Consider the following 21,241-nt stretch of genomic DNA (forward strand, 5'->3'; position numbering starts at 1 on the left):
TTGCATTCGGGGATGAAAGGGAGTAATCTACGTATGTTTATAATTTGGGTTTTTGTTTGGTGTGGGGAGTGGTTTTTTTCCAATATAATTGAAGACTTTCTTTCTAACCTGCATGTATATATTCTACTGTTCCTTCCAGCAGCTGTAATAATATTCTAAGGCTGGGTTATTGAATATATTAATTTAATTCCCTCTCTGTATAGAGGGAGAATGGTCACATCCTCAGTGTCTGAACTAGGAAGCAGAATAAAGATTGTGACTAGCTGGACAAAAGTGTAGCACCTTCTCCACCCGATGCCTTTTGCTGACAATAGAGCAGAAAGGAATAAAATAGGTCTTGTCTAAATTCACTTCTCCTAAGGATGAGTCAGAGAAATATGCTTAGTGTAATTCCAGAATAGGTGTTGTCATACTTGTATCCACTCCTGGAAAACAGTTTCTTACCTCATCGAAAGTAAGTGGGCATTTCATCTCAGGGGTAATTTGGTACTTCTTTATTTACTTAACATTGTATAAACTGCTTTTAAATAGGGTAAAAAGAAAAAAAAAGGATCTCCTCCTAAAACATATTTTTAGTCATGTTTCAGCATGCTGCAAATCTCACTGAAATGAATTTCAGGAAGCTGTCTGCCCAGTGGGCATCTTGAACAAGTTTCTGAAAATACAGTGGAGCAAAGCATTGAGTAGAAGTGTGCTCAAGAAGGAGGCAGCTAACTACTTATTAAGAGAGGCAGCCAGGGCTGGCTGTATTGCCCTTTTCTTCTACATGAAGTGATAAACATTGAATTAGCAGCACAGGAAATCAAGATTTAGTTTATCTTGTGATAAACTAAAGATAGACCCTTAAGGGACTGAGTAACTTAATAACATTTTACCTTTGTGATCTTTGATTAAAACTATTGAAGTAGAATCTATTATTTTTAGTTACTAATTTTATTTCAATTCGTTGCCAAAACTACGTGGACTTGTCAGAGGTGTAAATACTGAGCCATGGGGTGAGGCCAGGTGTATATGATAAAATGGTTACAACTGTTATCCCACACTGAAAATAAGGCATAAACTAAATGCTTTTATAAGTACCTAGTGGGGTTTTTTGTCATTGTAGGACATGTGACAGTGGGCCTTCTTAATTTCCACTTTGTTACACTTCTCACCAGCAGACTGTAATGCATTAATCTAAATTAATGATCTTAGACTTAACAGTCCAAGATCCAAAAAAGCTTTTTCGCATCCCTGCTGGAGAGGAGAGAGAGAAATCAAAGATCTGTGAAGCACCAGTCTCCCTACTAACAATAGAAGTGAACACAAAGCAGAGCACAACTGCAGTGAAAGAAAACAAAATCCAAATGTAATTAATGTTATCCTCTTGACATAAACTGGCAAATGCAAGAGCTGAAATGTCATCCCTAATTCAGTGCTCTTCATGTAGAAATTGCCTCTCTCTAATGGCTTTTGCAGCCCCTGCCTTTCATAATGCTGGGTAATTGATCTCAAAGCCTGGCAGGAGTTTGGCCCAGTGGATTGAGTCGCCTTTGGGATTTCTCTGTTACAGGCAGACTTGCAGTTCATTAGTGTAGAGCTAGACAGTTTTTGACTATGTTTGGCAAGTACCATAAAATAACAGGTTTCAGGACAATAACTAGCCTGTAGAATTTGTCAGGAAGAAGTATTAGCTTCATGCTGTGAAGAATCAGATAAAGACATAATTTTGATGGTGATTTGCCTCTGATTTATTAGTTTTGCATCTCTCTCTCGTCTTTTAAACAAAAAGATCCTGGGCTGGCTGCTGGAGCCACCCACACAGAGAGCTCTTGCCTCTCCACACCGTCCTGGGGGAGACAGCACTTTGTACCTGGAGCTGTTTGGCTTGGAATTTGCCATCTTACCTGCCATCTTCTCATTTGTGGCATTTCTTCAGAATAGAAAAAGGAAGAAGGGGGCCATGTTTCCATAATTTTTTAGTGCAGGTTTTTCATGTCTTGAGCCAGCAGCTGAGTTACCAGGGCCTCTAAACCATGGGCCAAAGTAAAACACTGTGTACCACAGTCCACTTTGCAACAGTCTGTTGTGCACATCTGTACCCCAGTGACTAGGAAGGCATCTACATATAAATTGCTTTTATAAATTGATCATTGAGTCTTTTTTTTTCCCCCTAAAGCAGTTTCTTGTGAATTTATGTGTCTGTGAGTTAGTTCTGTACTCCTTACAACAGTGGTCCAGTGATACTATGAACAGTAGTACAGTGTTCCTAGTATCAGCATTCAGAAGCAAAAGTGTCGATCTTTTTTGTAAAATTTATCATGGTTGTTCTTTTTTTTTTACTTCCTCACAGTTCCTATTGGTAGACTGTTCAAAACCTCACTCACCTCATGGTTAGCCTTATAATTTCCTTATTGAAATCTGTTTCTGGACATTGTATTGTCTGGTTGTCCCTTCTATTATTTCTGTCTTTTGTACAAATTGCTTTGAGCTTATAGCACCTAATATTGTTTCAGGTGGAAAATTTTTATAATTTAAAAAAATTCATTGTGTTTTATGTGCTTGTTCTATAAAATACGCTATGAGGTGAAAACGTGAGAAGTTTCTGTGCCTAAAGTATGGTAAAACCTGCACAAGTGTCTTTAGCTTTAGAGACTGAAGATTAAGCTGCAGAAAAAGCACCTGCTTGAAAAGCTGGCATACATAAATCTCAGGTCATTAGTGTGATATTAATGAAATAAAAGAAATCAAATAGTTTGATTTATCTAAAACTTTCTGAAAAGCCTATATATGCACCTTTTTTGCATGTAAATTGTCATATTGAAAAGCCAGTTGTCAGCAGAACTTTTGACTTTAATTAAAGAATTGTATATGTGGTCACCCACAGGATTGAAAACACCTCAGTGTTTTCAATGGACAATTTTTAAATGCTCTTCATTAAGTTTGGTAGCCAGCTGAAACTCTTTGTACAAGAGACCTGTGATAGAACTTGATAATACTAAACCAATCAGATTTGTTTGTTTTTTAAATTCAAGTAGGTAGAGGCAAAGTAAAGAAAATAAATTTTCAGCTTTCCAGGCTAACACCTTGTCCTAACACCTGCTATTAAGATCATATCACCTGTTATTATGAGTGTTCTTGTTGGCAGCTCTTTACATTTTCAGAAGATTGGTGAAATGTTTTGCAAATTAGGCTTTTGGTAGCACTGGGTTGCTCATGGTGATTCACATCATTTAAAATACTGGCCTTCTAAGAAAAGGAATTTTACTGGGCATTTATGATTCTTATGCCCTTTTTTAATACAGAAAATGTGAAATCTAACCAAGGTCTGGTGAGGGAGAAGGTAAGTATTGATAGGCAAGAAAGATGGGTTTCGTTGCAATAAAAGAACATTTGAAAATTAAGATTTTAAAAGCTGCCTACAGATTTTGGAGGTCATATTGAGAAAAGAAAATTAACTGAAATTTTAGGGTGTTTTGAGTGTGTACAGATGCTTGAAGCAATGGAAAATACAAGTATGCTGTAAAGCAACTTACTGATTCATTCAGAGCCATTTATTCACCTCAATGCACAGCATTTCTAACTGTAAAACAATTATATTGGGTAGGAAATGCAGAGAAACTGTACTTGGGTTGTGGACAAACTCCTGCACTGTTCCGTCAATCTCATTTCCTTTTCTGGGATTACTTGAATCAAGAGATCTGAATTCAGTACAACTTCAGTGATCCTTTTGTTTGTTTGTTTTATTTCCCTTCTAGAACCTAGAGATAATAAAGCATATTACTGGTTTTATTGCAAGCCATTTGTATTTGTTCATTAATGGTATTGTTTACTCTGCATTATTTAATGCAGTCTCAAAACAAACTGATGTTTACCCTGGCAGTCTTATAGGCAATACTGCAATACAATATAGTACAATGAAGTAATGACTTTCTTCTTTTACACAAGAATTTCTCTATTACAGAGCTCACTTTTTCCTTTTATCAAAATTGATGTCAAAGTGCAATTCAACTATATTTCATGAGCATTAATCTAAACCAGATTGAACAAGTTATGTTCTGTCAAGAAACACCATTTGTAAAGTAAAACAGGTTCATCAAGCTATCTTTTAAAAAGCCATCCAGACTTCATCCAGGGTCTTGGAAATTTAATCCTTTACAAGAATACAAGAAGTGCATTCATAGGTTCCCCAGAATCTTCTGTAAAAAGTATTTTTCATTTGATACAGTATTGCTGTTATTGTGCAAGTAAAAGTAGCATAAAGTTTTCTGTGAAAATATCTTTTGTCAGGTTCTTGTTTCATGTTACCATTTGGTGCATCTGTAGATTGAGCAAAATTACTTTTGTTGGCAGTTTGCTTTTTTTCAGTCCTTGCTAATGTCTGACTTGTTTTTACTGCCCTGTTGCCATATGAATATGTAAACAGGTTCTTACAGATGCAGATTTTTTCCTTCTGAAACTCAGTGGGTGTTTGGGTTGGTTTGAGTGTAATTGTGAATATATATGATGACAAGTAAGGATGAGCTGTGTGGTAAAATTTTCATTGGTGCTCTGATGCAAACAGCATTTTTAACTCATTGGCTCTGTTAACTCTTTATACACTAACAGTGATGAAAATACATAAATATGTGGCAGACTCAGTCTTGCACAACTCCAAGCCAGTCTTAGTTATGTGGAATGTAGAACAAAAGTATTGCATTTGTAAAACATTGCTAGAACAGAGTTAATAATAGATCTTACATAAGAGTTCATTTGCTCCTGTCTGGTACCAGATTCTTGATTGGTTGCTTCACAGGATGATGTTTTGATTAAATGCTCTTACACACATTTTGTACTTTGGCACAGTACAAAATGTCATTTGCAATTTTAAAAATGAAACCTCTGAAGTCATTTGCTTTAACTATTACCCTTTAAGGTGCTGCAGCATCTAATAGCTAGCATTTTTTAAGAGCTGCTCTCTCAGGTAGCTATAGTTTACAGTATCTGCATTATCTTTGAAGCTGGGTTTTTTTAATTTGCAGTGATTTTATAAGACTGATTAATATTATTTTTGTATTTATAAAAGTTTCCAATTAAGGTGTTCCAGGATCAAAGTAAACCTGACCTTATGAAACTATACATATACAAAGCAGAATATATATGTATTTTCTTAGAAGAGAAATATGCATTTAATGACTTTCAGAAATACTGTTTCACAGCATATTTGTGTATGTCTATTCTTCCAGTCTGTTGTTCATTTCTCCAGTTTTTGTTCTGTAGAGGGATGTTTTGCATACTGCCATGAAGTTAGCTTTGTTCCAGAGCTGTACCTCATGCACAGTGCTTGTTTCTGGGAGTGGTGATTGGTAACCTCCCATTCACTGGGCTCTGTTGCCATTCACAAGCTGGGTGCTGCTCTCAGGAACTGGCATGGGCTGAGTGGAGCCACACCTCCTGGTGTGCTGGATGGACACTCTGCAGACAGTTCAGTAGCAGCATTGTCAGAGCATCTCTCTCTCCTTTTTTGCTTTGTTCAAATCACTGTAGAACTCAGTGCAAAGCAGAACCAACCAAGGAGTTTGCAGTCAAGTCCTGCAGATGACTGGACAAGGTGTTGGACCCCCATATTTCAGGCTGTTCTGTCATAAATCTGCATTCATCTGACATAGGAAATAAAAGAATAAAACTAACAGCATGTGCATGCTGCTCTGCTGTAAAAATTAAGTTTTAAGAGCAGAGACTGTTAACTGCACTTAACAAAAGACTGGATGTGGCACTTGGTGCCATGATCTAGTCAAGGTGTTAGAACATGGGTTGGACTCGATGAGCTTAAAGGTCTCTTCCAACCTAGAAATTCTGTGATATTCTGTGATATTCTGTGAACAAGCAATGCTGAGTGACTTGCAGAAAGTCCAATTACCAGCCATGAGCCAAGCTACCCATGGAACCTAAATGCACCAGCTGTCTGCCCCTTCTATCTGCAAAGTATTTTAAGAAGTAGTTAAGCCATCTAAATGCTAAATTTGAGAATCAAGTCCCATTATACAAGATCATGATCTCCTGGAAATCAATGGGAAGTGTCTTTTCTGTTTGCTTAGTTTTATTCACATTGTTACAAGATGTTAATTAGATAATTGCAGATTTGTTTTAGTGGTATCTTACCTCCAAACAACCATCAGTGATCCCATGTTGGACTTGTAATTTAATGGATTATTAAGGGCATGAGGACAGACTGAGCAGGAGAGTTGATCTTGGAAAAGGTGCATGTTTGTTCTCAGGGGCTGCAATAAGTGAGCTGTCAAGGCAAAGCCTCTGTTCTCAAGAAGCTACAGCCCCTGAGGGCCTGTTAGCAGAAGTTTTTCAGGCCATTGTATAGCACTGGAAATAAATGCAATAATTCCCAGGATCAATTCTTGCCATAATGCTGAACTGATAAGAATTATGAAAACTCTGGTAATATTTGTTTTGTATTCAGTTTCTGCTTTTCTAGCAGGACCAGACATCTTAGTGTCCAGACAGAACAGACAGGTTGCTTTTTATGCTCTTGGTAAACTCAAATACAATCCACAAAATAGCAAATGTGTTCTGTGATATCTCTGGCTTGCAGGAAAATCAAAGTTATCATGACAATGACAAATGACAAATGACAATGACAAATGCTTTCCAGAGCCAGCTTCACCTTTCCTTATGAGAGAGTGAATTTAACATGTTAATTTACTATTTCTTGTCCTTCATTATGTATTTTTCTGTATGAATGAAGTAGCCAAAGAAAATTGGATGATTCACCTCCGTGTTTCTTTGGCCAAAAGTCTTTAATTAAATTGGAATTAAATTGCTGAAGTTCCAGCAACTATAAAATGTAATTATGTTATTTAGACCTTTTTTCCATCATGATTTTAATCCAACTGAGGGCTGTGATTTCAAAAAAAAAAAGGAAAATTAACTCAGTCCTGCGCCCCTTTCCTACCATCAATAGATACTTGTTTCACCTTTGTCTCTTGTACCAGCACTGCCAACGCTGCATTCTAAGTCACTAAAAGGAAATGATCCAAGCTGAAAGTGTGTCCATTATTGCTAGGTTCATTTACAAACACATTAGTTCCTTCCTTCAGAGTTCTCTGATGCAGTTATTCTGTTCATCAAGGTGAAGTCTGCATAAAGGAACAGGCAGAAATAAATGGTGGGGGAAGCAAGGGGGATGGCTGCACTTCCCTATCAGAGCTGTGGTTTTGCACTTGCCGTTTGACACCAGACAGGCTTTTTTATGGTAAACTGTTTCATAGCTGGTATCATCTGGCTGGATCAAGAGTTTAGGCCAGGTCACAGTGAGTTTGTAGTTTTAAGATCTCTCTTAAGAGTGAGACCATTCTTAAAATTTTTTTGGCAACCTTCATCCCTGACAATTCCATGCAATTGGCAGGTGTAATTGAAATAGAGCTGTCAGTAACAGCGGTCAGATAGATAGTTGCAACTGCTTCTGCTATAGAGGTTTTCAGTAGCAAAACCTCTGGGGATTTCGGTTACATTAGTAAAAAACTTGTTGATCAAAAACCAGGCAGGCAGCAGTGTTTATTGTCAGCATCATGATGAAACTCAGAATAAAATATAAAAAATGTGTGGACTGGCAGCAAAAATGGTTCATTATCTGACCTAGTTTGTCTTCCAATAGCGTTTTTGCAGGACTTTTGCAAGGTAAAGATAACTTTTCCTTTTAATCTTTGTCTCCATTTGTATATTGCTTTCCTGTCAGCTGTCTAGTTAAGTGGCTGCTGTTTTCCCCAGCCTGTATAATTACAGATGATTGCTGCTGAGGGCATTGCAGTTATTTGTGAGATTACACCTGCCCTTTCTTAGTAAATGAAGCACCTTTAAGTGACAGTTTGACTGAGTTGATTGTGTGGAATTAAGGAAGACTTGACCAGCTGGCTCCAATGTCACTTTGTGCAGTTACAGACAATGTGACATCAGTGTCAGCAGCTCCCAAGGTGCTTCCTCCTGGGCTTTGTAGCTGCTCAATCCACTGAAGGAAGAGCTGCTGCTCTGGGCACTTTGCATGGAGGAGAGCGAGGCAGCTCAATAATTGATACCTGCAGGGCCGATCGCGTTCCTGGACACCCGAGACGGGCTGTTCGCTTCTGCCAGCAAGGGATCCTTTGCTTCTCCCCTCCTTGGAAGAAGCAGGCATTTAGCCCCAATGAGTCTCATCTTGAGAAAGAAATACTTTTTCACTGGTTGACTGAAGAGCAGGACTTGTAGAGACAAAGTACTTGTATGTACCCTTTAAGGATGACTTACCAAGTCTGATAGTGTTGTCTTGACACAAGCTGATTTTAAACGATGATATATTCTAAATATCTTTCCATTAAAGGGGGGCAATTACAAAGATCTGAATGGTTAGGCAAAGGCCCTGCCACATCACATGGGCCTGTGAGAGAGGTGGGTAATCAGGAAGAATTTTCTGTGTTGGTGGCTGCCCCCTATATATACACCCTCAGGAGCTGGCTTGAAGATCAAGTTACATATTCTCTGAATCGATGAATGATGTTCTCAACTGATTATCAAATATTTCATTACTACTAGTGTTACTAGTCTTGGATGCAGGGCAGAATTTCCATTAAATGCATACTAGATAAGAGTGGAGATTAAGGGATTGTTTTTGAATGGGATGGGACTGATTACTGTTTCCTCACAGCACCTGAAATTATATGGGCTTTTTTGTGACTGAAGTAGAAAGGCACGAAATGCAAACTCTGCCACTGCTCATATTCTGGTTCTTTGGTGAAGTGTTTGAATTCTAGTATAAAAGAAATGTTCATTAAGTTAATTAAGCCAATGTCAATTTAGTCACATCACAGAGCTATTTAGAAAGTAAGTGAATGTTTGTATGCTCTTCTCTCAAGTCCAGCAAGCTCTACTTTTGCATGTTAGTTATTTCTAGTTCTGTGATAGCACAGGGAGAGCTGAATGGTTTGCTGCTGTTTGGGGCAAGGGCTATCCATTTATCCATGCTCCTAAAAGAGAGGAGTTTGCAGCCTTCAGCAAAGTGACCACAGTGCAAACTGATTGTTAGGAAAAAGGGTTAATAACTAATAAATAACCACATAATTTTATTATTAAAATAAATAATTGTCTCCAGTTATCTCCAGCAGGGGGATACTTAAAGTAAGAAGACAGTTTTTGTCATCCACAACAGATTGTTGTTTGTAGTTTTCCATATTCTTTTAATTAATACTTTTGGCATATACCTTCTATTTTAGATTTAATTTTGTTTCTGGTCTGGTCATTCCACATTGGAGAAGTATCTCACAAACTGGTTTTTCCTCCTGAACTATCACATTATCAATATCTTTCTTTTTACTGATAGGCCTATCCTTGAAATATTTCTGCTATTTTATAGTGTATATTGCTTTCTGAATCAAATGTAGATGGCACCCAAATGACATCTTTAATGTTTCCCTGTCAGATCTGAGTTTCCTTCCAAAAGGTTGAGAAATAACTCTTTGCAGTTGTTTTCAATATTTCTGTAGCACAATGACATATTTTGTTTCTTTAACAGGACTGCACGTTCTTCACTCGGAAGGAAATCCTTCGGTAAGTAAACTCTTAAATTTCTCCTTTGTGAGCCATGTGGAAGGGGCTGAATCTTTTTATCTGACTTGTGAGGAAACCAGATAAAGCCTGTTATTCTGCAGGAATTAATTGTAAAGAATAGAGTAGGATTGGATTTATGGTGCACTTATAATGTATAATTGTCATAAGGTGGTGATTAGCTTAAAGTGTATCATAGACTATTTTAGGTTGAGCCAGTGACTTGTATGAAAGGGATTTGCTGCTTTTCTGCTCAGTGATACCAGTGAGGACACATCCTGCAGTCAGTGTAGAATCCAGAGGTGTTTCTACATTTATGAAGTGAAGTTTTAATGAGCAGGAATAAAATGGGTTATAACTCCGTGGTTGATTAGCACTTACTGATTTAGCATCTCCCTGTCTCAGTGAAGGGGCAGCCAGGTACTGCTGGGCACTCATTTACCCTGCTCACAGGATGCTCACAGGCTGATATGGAGGAAATGCAGGGTGAGTCCTCTTGAGGCTGAACTGAATTTCTTGTGCAGCTGCAACTTCAGTGAGATGATCCAACAAGGAGCAACCTTACAAAAAGATAAAAAAAGAAAGCCCTGTCTGTCTCACCATCCATTTGCATGGCTGTTAATGACTGTTGTGTAGGTGGGGATGAAGGAATGAATGTGGCACCTTCAATTTAGGTTGCTATAAACTGATGTAAACCAGCGTGAGACTGCAATTAGGTGAAATGGGCTAAGTGTTTTTATCTGTCCCTACAGGGAAAGTAGCCCATCAAAACCCCAAACAACAGTAAATCGCTTTTCTGCTGGTTTAATAAGCTGAATCAGCTCTCTGAAGGATCAGATGAGTGCCAAAGCTGGCATGAGAGCCACAGTAGGCAAATGCAACTGAGAATGAAGAGAGCATTTCCCTACCAGTAAGCTGTCAGATTGACTTGCATACTGACTTTAGAGTGCAAGGCTTTGGTGTCAACAGCAGCTCAAGTCAACATAAATACAGGCTGTGGTCAGAGGGGTTGAAGACACATTTTTTGATTAGTAATCTGAGTGTGAATAATGTGCAAATTATTAGAAAAATAGAAAAATGTAAATTAATAAGTGAAGAAAAGTTTAACACAAAATGCTGAAAATGAATGTAGGAAAAAATATAAGGTAAGACTGCAGCAGAGGCAAGTGTGTCTGGTGAAAGAGAAAAATAGAAACCATAGCTCACTATTGGTGTTTGATAGCTGTTTATCACCAGAAAACCTAAATACACTCCTAGGTCTTGGTTAAAGATGGTTAATTTTTGGAAGTGTTGATCAGAGCTATGAGCATTCAGTCATGGGCCCAGGGCAAGAACATATTAAAGAATGTTGGTTATTGTAGACACATTTATGTTATCACTGACTCAAAACATTATCTAAAATATTAATAGGACAGCTGACAAATTTTTAGAGCTTTTACTGGTTGCTTTGGTGGTGTTAGGGCTTTGAAAGCATCCCCCAGTTTTCTTATGGAGAATGTGGAAATTCAGACCAATGTGTGTAGCTTCAAGACACAACTTTTCTGCATGGAGAGATGCCAGAACACACTGGTAGACAATCAATCTGTAAGTGCCTAGAACTTAATACATGCTCAGAGGCAGCCACTGTGGATTTGTTAAAAGCAAATCTTTCTGTGAGTATCTGCTTTTGTAAGTCAGAGAAAAGGAGAAGTTGCAACGTGTCTTTCTTTTGGTAAAGAATTCTACATATTCCAGTTTGTAGTTGGTCTTTTCTACTTGTGTAAGTGCACTGAACTCTTGGTCAAAATACTCCTGAACATAGAAAATTGGTGAGAATGGTAAGAAACATTGAGGTGAAGTGAGTTGCAGATGCTATGAAGATTGAGATGAGCTTTTTCAACAGTACTGAGTGTGTTAAAGGAATTACTGGAGTCAAAGTGAGCAAAAGAAAATTCACACACTCAAGTCCTAAGAACTGAGAAAAAAATTGGAAGTGCAGAATGGAGTGTATCAAAATAATGGGCTGGGGGGTTAGTGATCTGAGCAAAGTGAGCAGCATTTTAACAACACCAGCCCCACAATACTCTTGCAAAAAAGAGAAATGCATTTCTAAAATGCATTAGCCTCAGCAGTGTTTATAAAATGGAGAATTCCAGTTAGCAGTACTGTGACCTCAGTAGGAATAGACTGTCCAGTTTTGGGCATCACAATTTAAAAAAGATTTGTTATCCTGGAAAACATCCTGTAGAGAGGAACAGGAATAAAAAGAAAAAAATTATGTGAAGAAAAGTAGGAAAAACCACTGTAGTTACAGCAATGAATCTGTATAATGTGCCTCTCTTGTGATTGTAAATGGGAACAAATGGTTGAGTTGTCTCTCATAAGGCATTATTTCTCTTAGTCACTTTTACAAATCTGATTTTCTGGCAAACAAGCTTTCACTCTATCAATAATGCTTAACTGTTCATCAGCCCATCTGTTTCTGCTTCCCCCTGTAGACTGGCACAGTTTGGCACCCAAACAAGCACTCAGATGCAGGTGGTTTTGGATGTCTGTCCTAGCCAAAAAGCACAAAAGTTGTCAATTCAAATTGGATTACCTGAGAGTGACTTAACCTAGTTAGACTGCCAGGGGAACATGGCACTAAATGACCAAGCTGGGCACCATTTGGGATATCAGCAAACCTTTGAAACTTTTGGTAGAAGAAAAATAGTTCTTCTGTTGCCTTCTCTGCCTGTTTCATGGTACGTTCTTGATGGGTGAAACGGGAGGTGACAGGACCCTACTAGCCAATCCAGCTGAATGTTGGATTTTAAATCTGCAATCTGCTAGAGAATTAAGCAGTGGCTCCTTCAAGTGTCTGGAAAGCTTCCTTATAAGGGAGCAAATGCAGCAAACTGCTTGGGAGGCAGCTTGCTGTGGAGCAAGTTGCTACACAAAGGAGGGCGGAGTTAGAAAACAACTCCTGTTTTTCTTTTAAAGAGTTTGAAATTTTGTATGTAGAAAGGGGAATTGCCCTATTGTCAGCTTTGGAGGAAAAAGCATCAGCCAAAAGAATGAAATTAGTAGCTCTATACCCTTAGGAATATTCCTGAGTTATAGGCAAGAAACTATACACACAAAGAACATATATCCTGAGGCTACTGTTGATCTTCTTGATAATTACGTTACCATTCTTGTTGTTAAAAATGTTTCTGAATCCTCTATGAATGAAAAAGAAAAAAAAAAGGATTTTAGGCAGCCGCTGTATTTCCGTGCCTGTACTTTTCCTGTATTATGTTTAAGCCAGATTGAGAGGAGAGAATCCCTGTCAGTGTTGATCTGCATGGAGTCAGATATGTTCCAGTTCTGGGCTCCCCAGTACAGCTGCTCCAGCATCTGGCAAAGGGCCATTGAGATGGATAGGGAACTGAGGACTCTCCTATGAGGAAAGGCTGAGAGAGCTGAGATCTGGAGGCTGCAAAGGAGACAGAGGCCCATGGCAGGAAAAGGGGCACTGGCTACAGACAGAAACACAGGAGGTTCTGCCTGAACACAGGAAAGCACTGTGAGGGTGACCAAGCACTGGAACAGGCTGCCCAGCCAAGGTTTGGAATCTCCAGCCTTGCAGATACTCAAAAGCCCTCTGAGTGTGGCAGCCTGCTCCAGCTGCCCTTGCTGGGCAGGAGGTTGCACCAATTCATCTCAGGAGTTGCTGGCAATCTCAGTCACTCTGTGATTCTTGGAATCACCAGCAGAAAGATGCCTGTGAGCAGGGGTTTGAGTGCCAATTCAACGAAGGAAAAACATTATGAAGTGTTCTTATCTATACTCACTATGCATCATGTAGGTCTGGGAACAGTAGGGTACATATATTGGAAGTCAGAGTTTTCATAACTATAACTAGATTTAGAATAAATGTATTATAGATTGTCTGCCAAAAACATTTCTCACAATTTCTTTGTAATTTTACTGTAGATTACTTGGGAGGATATTTTTGTAGTATTCTCTTAAATGAATTTGTGCTGCTTCATTTTGCATTGCAAAAACGAATAAATACTTGCTAACTTAAAACTAGCAGAAGACTCATCTATCCCCTTTTTCTCATCTTATTATGCTGCCTTTTTATAAATTATTTCAGTGCCCAGTTATTGTATTTTATTGATACAATGAAAATAACTTCAACTGGAAATCATAAAAGGGCAAAGGCATATCAGTAACAGAATTCCTGCAACTTTCAACTCTTTCTGCTTGTGTTTCTCACTGTCCTTTGTTCTTTACCTGTTTGTCAAACTGTGGCAATTCAGTGAATTGTGGTTTCAGTTTCTGACTGAATTTCCTTGTATCATGTTTCCTGTCATTTTGGTTTCAGCTTCACATGGTAGACCACGTTCTCTAATAGACTGTTCTAACCTCTTGCATTCTTTGGAAGCAATAATTCACTGAGGAATTGGTGCAGCACAGGGATTTATGCCTCCATTACCATGTGTAACATTTAACATTTATTGTTGCAAAAACAGTTTGTGCAAGTATGGCATAAATCTGAGACCCTCCAAGTGCTATATCAGTTACCACAGAGGCCCCAGATTAAAGAACCTCCTTCTTTTTGAGCTGTAGCAACTTTTTCTCCCTGTGTGGCAGACCTGTAGGTTTTGGTCTGTCTAGCTCTGTTCCCCAGCTGTCCATTAAAGGACTGCAGGACAAGAGAGCATGTGCAGTTCACTGATTTGCATCAGTACAGGCTACAGCCTCTGCAGCAAGGGCTGTAAATCAGTTCCCATCAGTGCATTCTGTCCTGCATTCTGTGCAGTCTCATCTTCAGTGCTGCTGCTTCTTTTACTTCCAGCCGTCTCAGGTGCTTGGAAGGGCTGATTGATGAGACCTGCCTCTTTCCAGGGCTTTATGTTGACTTGTCAATTCTCCTGCTGGTCTCTGGAGTGGTGAATTCTCTGTGTATTACACAAAGTCCTTCTCCAGCTGTTCCATTCAGCTCTAATAGCTGGACAGGAGCCTATGGCTCTGATTGTGGTGTATAACCAAAAGTACAACTGAACAGCAGCTGTGCACTTGTGGTCTTGCTGCAGGCACACGTTGTTCCATCCTGTACAAGTGTACAGTCAGGTCATGCCATGGCTCCTGGGAACCCATGGTGGGACATCAGCACTCACTGCCTGCTTTCATTGCTCTAGTTAAGCCATTTGCTATTTTTTTTCTGACAGTGCAGAACAATGCCGAGCAATCTAGAATTTACTCCTTGAGATGGTATTGAGTGCAATGCACAAGTTTTTGAATGCATCCCTTTTACTCAGGAATAAATAGGATATATATTGCTGAATAAAAATGTTTCCCCCTTACAGCGTAAATCAGGTTAGTGTTGCTGTGGGACCCAAACCAGGAAGATGTTTATTCATTTCTAAAGGCCACTTTAAAGCCTGTCCTTATTTCTAATCAATGAGCCATTGCAAGCTTTTATCCTTTGTCTTCAGCACTCCTTCAGTGCAGAGTTCCTGTTAAAAGGACAGCTCAGCCAGCTGTAATGTGTTGTCACTACATTTAATGCTGGAGATGAATGTACACCAGGCCAAGGAAGGGCTGCTCTGTGTTTTAACACACCCACTGGTGACCTTGGCTACAGTCTGACTCCCTCCCAAATTCAATAGTGAATTTGAATGGTTGCTGCAGGGTGTAAGCTTAGAAATCTCTTTTTTTCAATCTATTCAGGTAGAGCAGGAGGCTCTGTTGTAAGAGACATCCCAAACTATATCCAGCAAATTCCCACAGCATCATCCTTGCTGACTCTAGGATGCTTCACCCTTAAGAAGTGGGAACAGACTCTGACCTACCTTTTGCCATGTAAAAGACCCAAAGTAGTAAAATGAAAGTTATCATCAATCAAAAGTAGGCTGTGGGGACAAAACTGTGTTGTGGGCTTTTTTCTGAACACAGCACTTTCATTGGTTGATGGGCAGCTGATTTTAAAACTACTGCTGTCTACAGGGGTAAGTCTTGTTCTGCCTTTATTGATTAATTTAATAGAAAAATTAACCTCCCATTTTCTTCTGCTGCTGTCACAACTGCTTCAGTAACCTCAAGGAGCTAACTGTGAAAACGTCTTTATTTTCAAACGCATCAGTTTCCTGAACCTCACTGCACATTCTTAAATGTTAGTGCTTATACAAGAGACATGAGTAGCTGGTGGGCTTCAAATTTCTGCAAGGGCAGATCAGCAGTCTGGGTTTAGACTGGATTAAAATGATAGAGAATCACAGCCTTAATCCTTGAATGTTGTACATGAAGCATAAATATATACCAGTACCTGTGGGGAAAGAGCATCATCAGTTAATGAAATTTACTATTAAATTTATCACCACATTCCCTCCCACTCTCATTTGTGGCAGGGAAGACACTGCAAATTTTTCATTTCCTACTTCCATGCAATGTTGATAAGGAATCCTGCTGACAAAGACAGCACAGCCAGGAACAGGAAAATGTTTCTGCATGCATGCAGAAGAAACTTTTAAAGGAAATACAGCTGTAGTAGTTATTGCTGCAAAGACAGTGAGGCTAGTCTTGGGCTTCTGAATATACATGATGGTCTTTGTATGAAAATGGCAGCTTTTCCAAGTCTGTGTGTTCAGACAGCACTGCAAACTTTCCATTGCCTCCCTGACAAGACATAAATGTTTCTGTGTCTAGGACAGATAAAGGTTTGAGGTTGTTTTCAGACATGCTTTTTGTGAAGGGCATGCTGAGTAAAAGGACAAAAAGCATTTCCTTTAGGTCACAACTGCTCTGATGTGTTCAGGTCACCTGAAAAATCTTCTGCTTCTCCAAAACAGGAGAAATATCAGAGCCTTTACCAGAGCTTTGTTTCTTCTCTATTTGTAGTTAGGAATTAATGTTATCGGAAGATGTGAGATAACAGTCAGTAATGAGAGCAGCATTTGGGAAGTCATTACTGATTTGTCATAATGTACCACACTACAAGGTGTAGTGAACTACTGCATACAGGCAGGAGGATTATGGGTGTAAATAACCCTGATGTCTACTGAGCTTTACATCATGTTACAGAGTAATTGACCAGACATGTATTGCTTCCTTGCCAAAAAGTATTCTCCCAATGCCACATAAGTTATTCAACTGAACAGGAGTTTTGGTGGACCTTCAGCAAAAAGGACTGCCTTCCTTATGACAGGTGGTTTTCGTAAGATGCTGAAGCAGGTCTGTTATTTTTTCTACAAAATCCAGTATTTGATACTGGCCATCCAGTTGATTATAAAACAGGACATAGTGTCCCTGAAGAACCTTCCAGCATCAAGATCTTACAGAAGTAAAAGGTGTTACTGTCTTTTGTGGTTGTTCTATTGGTTGGGGTTCTTTGTTCATTATTTTAAAGGATCATGGAGTAAGTGCAATATACTATATGTTTGGTATAGGGAAATCTTATGGCCCTTTTCATGGTCTTAAATGCTAATCATGCCATGTGATAAGGCTATGACAAATAGAGTTGCTGAATCCTTGCAGATAAAAGCATGTGGAAGATGTGTTTTATTGCTGTAATTTAGTTTGCAGGAGTTAGATCAGAGCCACTTCCTACAGACTCATTTGGATGCTTTAGTGTGAAATCCACTCAGATAGAAAGCTATTACATCCACAGATCTTTGACCGATTTGGTGAATTAACAGCAGAGTTAGCTGGGAGGAAAACAGGACATGAGAGCTACCCTCAAATCTGCAGTTAGTTACCTGCATGGTTCTGTGTCCAGCACCTGCCTTCCAGACATTTCTGTCAGTCTGAAGTTGTGAGCAGTAGCCTTCTTTCAGCTGCCAAAAGGTATGGCTGAACTTCAGTATAAATAGATTGCAATTTCTGTGGACAGGATAGTGAATTCTGTCAGCAAGATGCGGCAGGTTTACTTTGCATTGATATTGTATGTTTTAAAGAGACAAGTCTAATATTAGATAAAGTAAAGAAGGAAATCTTGACAGTTAAAATAAGCAGGAATCATCAGCTCCTGATTTTCTGAATGTTGTCCATAACGGTCAAGTTTTGCCAATAAGGAGTGCTTAATTTTCTTCAAGAGTAGAACAACATTTCAGTATTCTAGCTTTTAAAAAAGTAGGTAACCCGTAGATGGACATTGGACTTGAAAGTTTTGTTTTCTTTTAAGTTTTCAAGTGCTTTTAAGTTGTTTTTTCTGTTGTATTTAGAAGCATCTTTTTAGCTGCTGTTTACAATAGAGAAATCAATTGCTAGAGAGGGAAATGGCTATTGCATCTTGAATTACACAGTATTTACGAAATGTCAGGGTGAGCTGTGGTAAGCAGCTGAAATGTGCTGAGATAGTGGATATCCAATTTCTGGTAAGGCACAAGGTATTGCTGTGCAGGATAAGGACATCAGTTTCCTACAATGTAGAAAAAATATGTTTCATTTTATGTGTTCTTTGTGGCACATCATAATAATGAGAAAACAGATGCCTGTAGATTATTTTACCCTAGTTTTTGAGTTTATTTACACACAGGAACCTGAAGTAGTTCAGTTGGGTACGGATCTGCTGCAGGTAAAGCTGGAGAAATTAAGGGGTTGCTGAGGCATTTCTTCCTGTATTACTGTTTTGTTTATATTCTGCTGTTAAAACACAGTAATCTCTAGATGTAATTGTTAGTATGCCTAGTGAGCAAGCAGGATTTTTTGTTAAAAGGAAAGTCACAAGATATAGCTTTATAATGTATACAAGTAGTACATATGCCCTACTGAGAGATCAGAATACACTGTGTTAGTACATAGGACATGACAAAGGGGCACTTGCTGTCCTAAGCAGTTTATGAATTAGGTGTAAGACTTAACTTCCACATATAATAAGAATTACATTTTGCAGTACATGCCTTGGTTCAGCCTTCTGTGCACATACCTGGCAGTGCATAAATGTTACATACACACAGTGTGAAACTCTGCTCAGTTACAGAAACACGTGGCTGCTGAATGCTGCATCAAAGCTCTCTTTCTTTCAGAAAGATGGCAATTTGGTGGGCTCAGACTTGTGCACTAAAACTAATGATTAGAGCTGCAAGACAAATTTGTAGGTGATTACTGTCTGAATGGAATTGGTTATTTAAAATTGATTATTGGCTGTTTGTTTCTGCTTGTTTACAGGTTGCACGGCCGATACTATGAAATGGCACCAAACGTTGTGCCCATGGACTATACAAAGGACCCAGATGTTAAACTACCTATGCAGCTTATAATAAACATGCCTGAGCTGAAGGTATCGCTTTTGACTGCTTGCAAACTGTGTCTTAACTTCTCTAGCTCATCTGCTAGACCTTTTTCCAAAACTGATATCCAGAAACGCTGTGACATGCTGTCTTCCCCTTCCTGTTATTGTTCAAGGGCAAAACCAGCCCCAGAAACTGAAAAATATTCAGGTGAATGTCTTTCTTGCAGAGATAGTTAGGGTAGATGTTAAAGGAAACGAATAGGAAATAAATTTAGCAATCTTTGCTTTTTGTGTATATGCCCTGCAGAAGCCGTGTATCCACAAGAATCTCTGTATGAAGAGCTGGTTGGAAATCTGAAGTTCTTATCTCAGTCTGTAGGAATTTTGCTATCAATGTGCAGAATATTGCTAATAAAAAGTAAAGGTTTTCCCTTTTTTTCTCAGCTACTTAAGCACAATAAATATTATTTTTCTTAATTATCAGGAGTTTTCATGGAGACACTACATGGTAGGAAGTGGAGAAACAGTCCATGTAACTGCAAATGAGAGAAGCAGTAGGTATAAGGCAATAAGTGCAAAAAAATTGAGACACTATTTGTTTTTATTCTCAGTTCAACAATTCGATAATTTATCGTTTTAATGGGACAAATGTGGACTTAGCATTTATTTTTAAACAGGTCATTGAATTATGTTGTGTTTTGTCACACAGTCTATTTTTCATGCATGCTAGTCAACTGATGTCTATAAATTACTATAATGTGGAAACAATTATGTGCTCAATCTGATAGTTGCATGAAGCATTGTTAAGCTTTTTAGGAACAATGCTATAAAAACCTTGTAATTGATGGCTTTCCACTTAATTTTAATGATCTAGAAATTCTTCCTTAGCATTGTATTTTTTTTCAAATATCTGGTATTTTACAAGCAGAAGCCATGCTTTAGACATTCACTTGTAGAGAATGCTAAGTCAACATGAAGGGAAAAACATTTGAATTAGATTTCAAGTTGAAGGTTACAGAAGTCTTTGTTCCTTTAATACCACACTTGCTGTATGTTTGATTCTGGGATAATATAATTTATTGAACAAGAACCATGTTTTGTTAAAGTGTGTTAAAAAGTATTCGACCAGCATTTAATATATAAATGGAAACATTAAACACATGCAAGCATTTAATTCAATAGAAAACCTTGGGAAAATTTTTATCCTTCAATTAGTTTTTAGACTCTGATTTAGCAGATGCCTATGGACAGCTTGGGTTTCTGAAGGAGCTCAGAAATAATTTAGAATTCTTTTTCACAGTAAGCATGGGCTTCTTCAGCAAAATATATTTATGCTTTTTCCAATGGCATCAGTATTCCTTAGGGTTTATGTTATCATCTCTGAGATCTTGATAGCACAACATGAATCCTTTGGCACAGTTCTTTGACTCCTCAGACTTTAACTGCCAGACAGCTTTGTGACAAATCAAGGCTAAGCTTAGAAAAGGAAGTGAGAAATTATGATCACACAGAGTCTTTTTGGCTTCAGTGACAGAGGATTGAACACTTAAGGCACAGCTCATATGAGAACTTTCGAGATGGAAGGCCTGGTACTGAAGCTGACATACAAACCAAAAATTTTATACAGGATCCTATTTAGATTGAGATACAGCAGCATATCATGCTAGCTTAGCAAACTTAGGTGGTAATGGCAGACTTCCTAAGAGGCTTCCATGTATGGATCATAATCATGTATGGATCATATATGGATCATGATCTATCTACTGGCACCACAAGTCTGTGAGGCTTTCTCACCCTGCTTTAGAAGATAATGGAACTTGACTTTATGAAAGTAATAGGACAAACTCAGTATTGAATTTTATACAAATTCTCTCTCAGGTCTCATAAGTCTGTGGAAGAACCTTAGAAATATTGATTGCAAACCACTCATTTTGTTTCAGGAATTCTGGGAGCTTACAGAGAAAAGTGCTTTCAATAGCTACTGAGCTTGTTTCCAGTAAAATCCCAGCAGGAGGAGACTAAGTGATATTCCAGAACTCTTTCAAAGCATTGACACTAAAAGATGTTAAAATGCGTGGGATCTTTGTTATAAACTGGGGTCCATCTTGCTCATGAAACATCTTGTGGGCACCTGTGCAGACAGGAGTGAGGGGGAGAGAGGCTTTCCTCAAGATTTTGTTTTTGAAGCAATCTAGGTACTAACTTCAGCTCATACACTAAGAAAAAAATCTTTGACCTTTGCAACTTGATCAGACTGCCTAACAAATCATAATGGTGTTTTCTTTGGTAAATTTTCATCAAGGTGAAGACAAAGACAACATTTACTTCTTAAAATAGAAATAAATTACCTAAATGTCTATTGAATTCTAATAAAATTAGTGCTAATTTCAATGCACCTGGCTTTTTTCATGTACACATTACATTTCTAGTTACTGGCAATGTTGAGCTCAATGCCACTGCAGGTTCTGACAAACGGATAGAATCAATAATGCACTTTTCTAAATTAGATTCTGCTAA

The 21,241-nt window shown here is 38.4% G+C and overlaps 1 protein-coding gene across 3 annotated transcripts in view; it reads left to right on the top strand.

Annotated features, from left to right (window-relative positions):
* CIB2 (calcium and integrin binding family member 2) overlaps positions 1–21,241 on the top strand; it is a 36,597-nt gene that overhangs the window by 5,471 nt on the left and 9,885 nt on the right. For all 3 annotated transcript variants that reach the window (XR_009275123.1, XM_058811580.1, XM_058811579.1), the window contains exons 2-3: positions 9,515–9,549; positions 18,661–18,772. Coding sequence is in view for 2 of the 3 variants with exons in the window: in XM_058811579.1 (XP_058667562.1) it covers positions 9,515–9,549; positions 18,661–18,772 (147 nt within the window). In the remaining variant the exon portion in view is untranslated. The remainder of the gene's footprint in view (positions 1–9,514; positions 9,550–18,660; positions 18,773–21,241) is intronic.

Source organism: Ammospiza caudacuta, chromosome 10 (genome assembly GCF_027887145.1).
Source record: "Ammospiza caudacuta isolate bAmmCau1 chromosome 10, bAmmCau1.pri, whole genome shotgun sequence".
Classification (NCBI taxonomy): Eukaryota; Metazoa; Chordata; class Aves; order Passeriformes; family Passerellidae; genus Ammospiza; species Ammospiza caudacuta.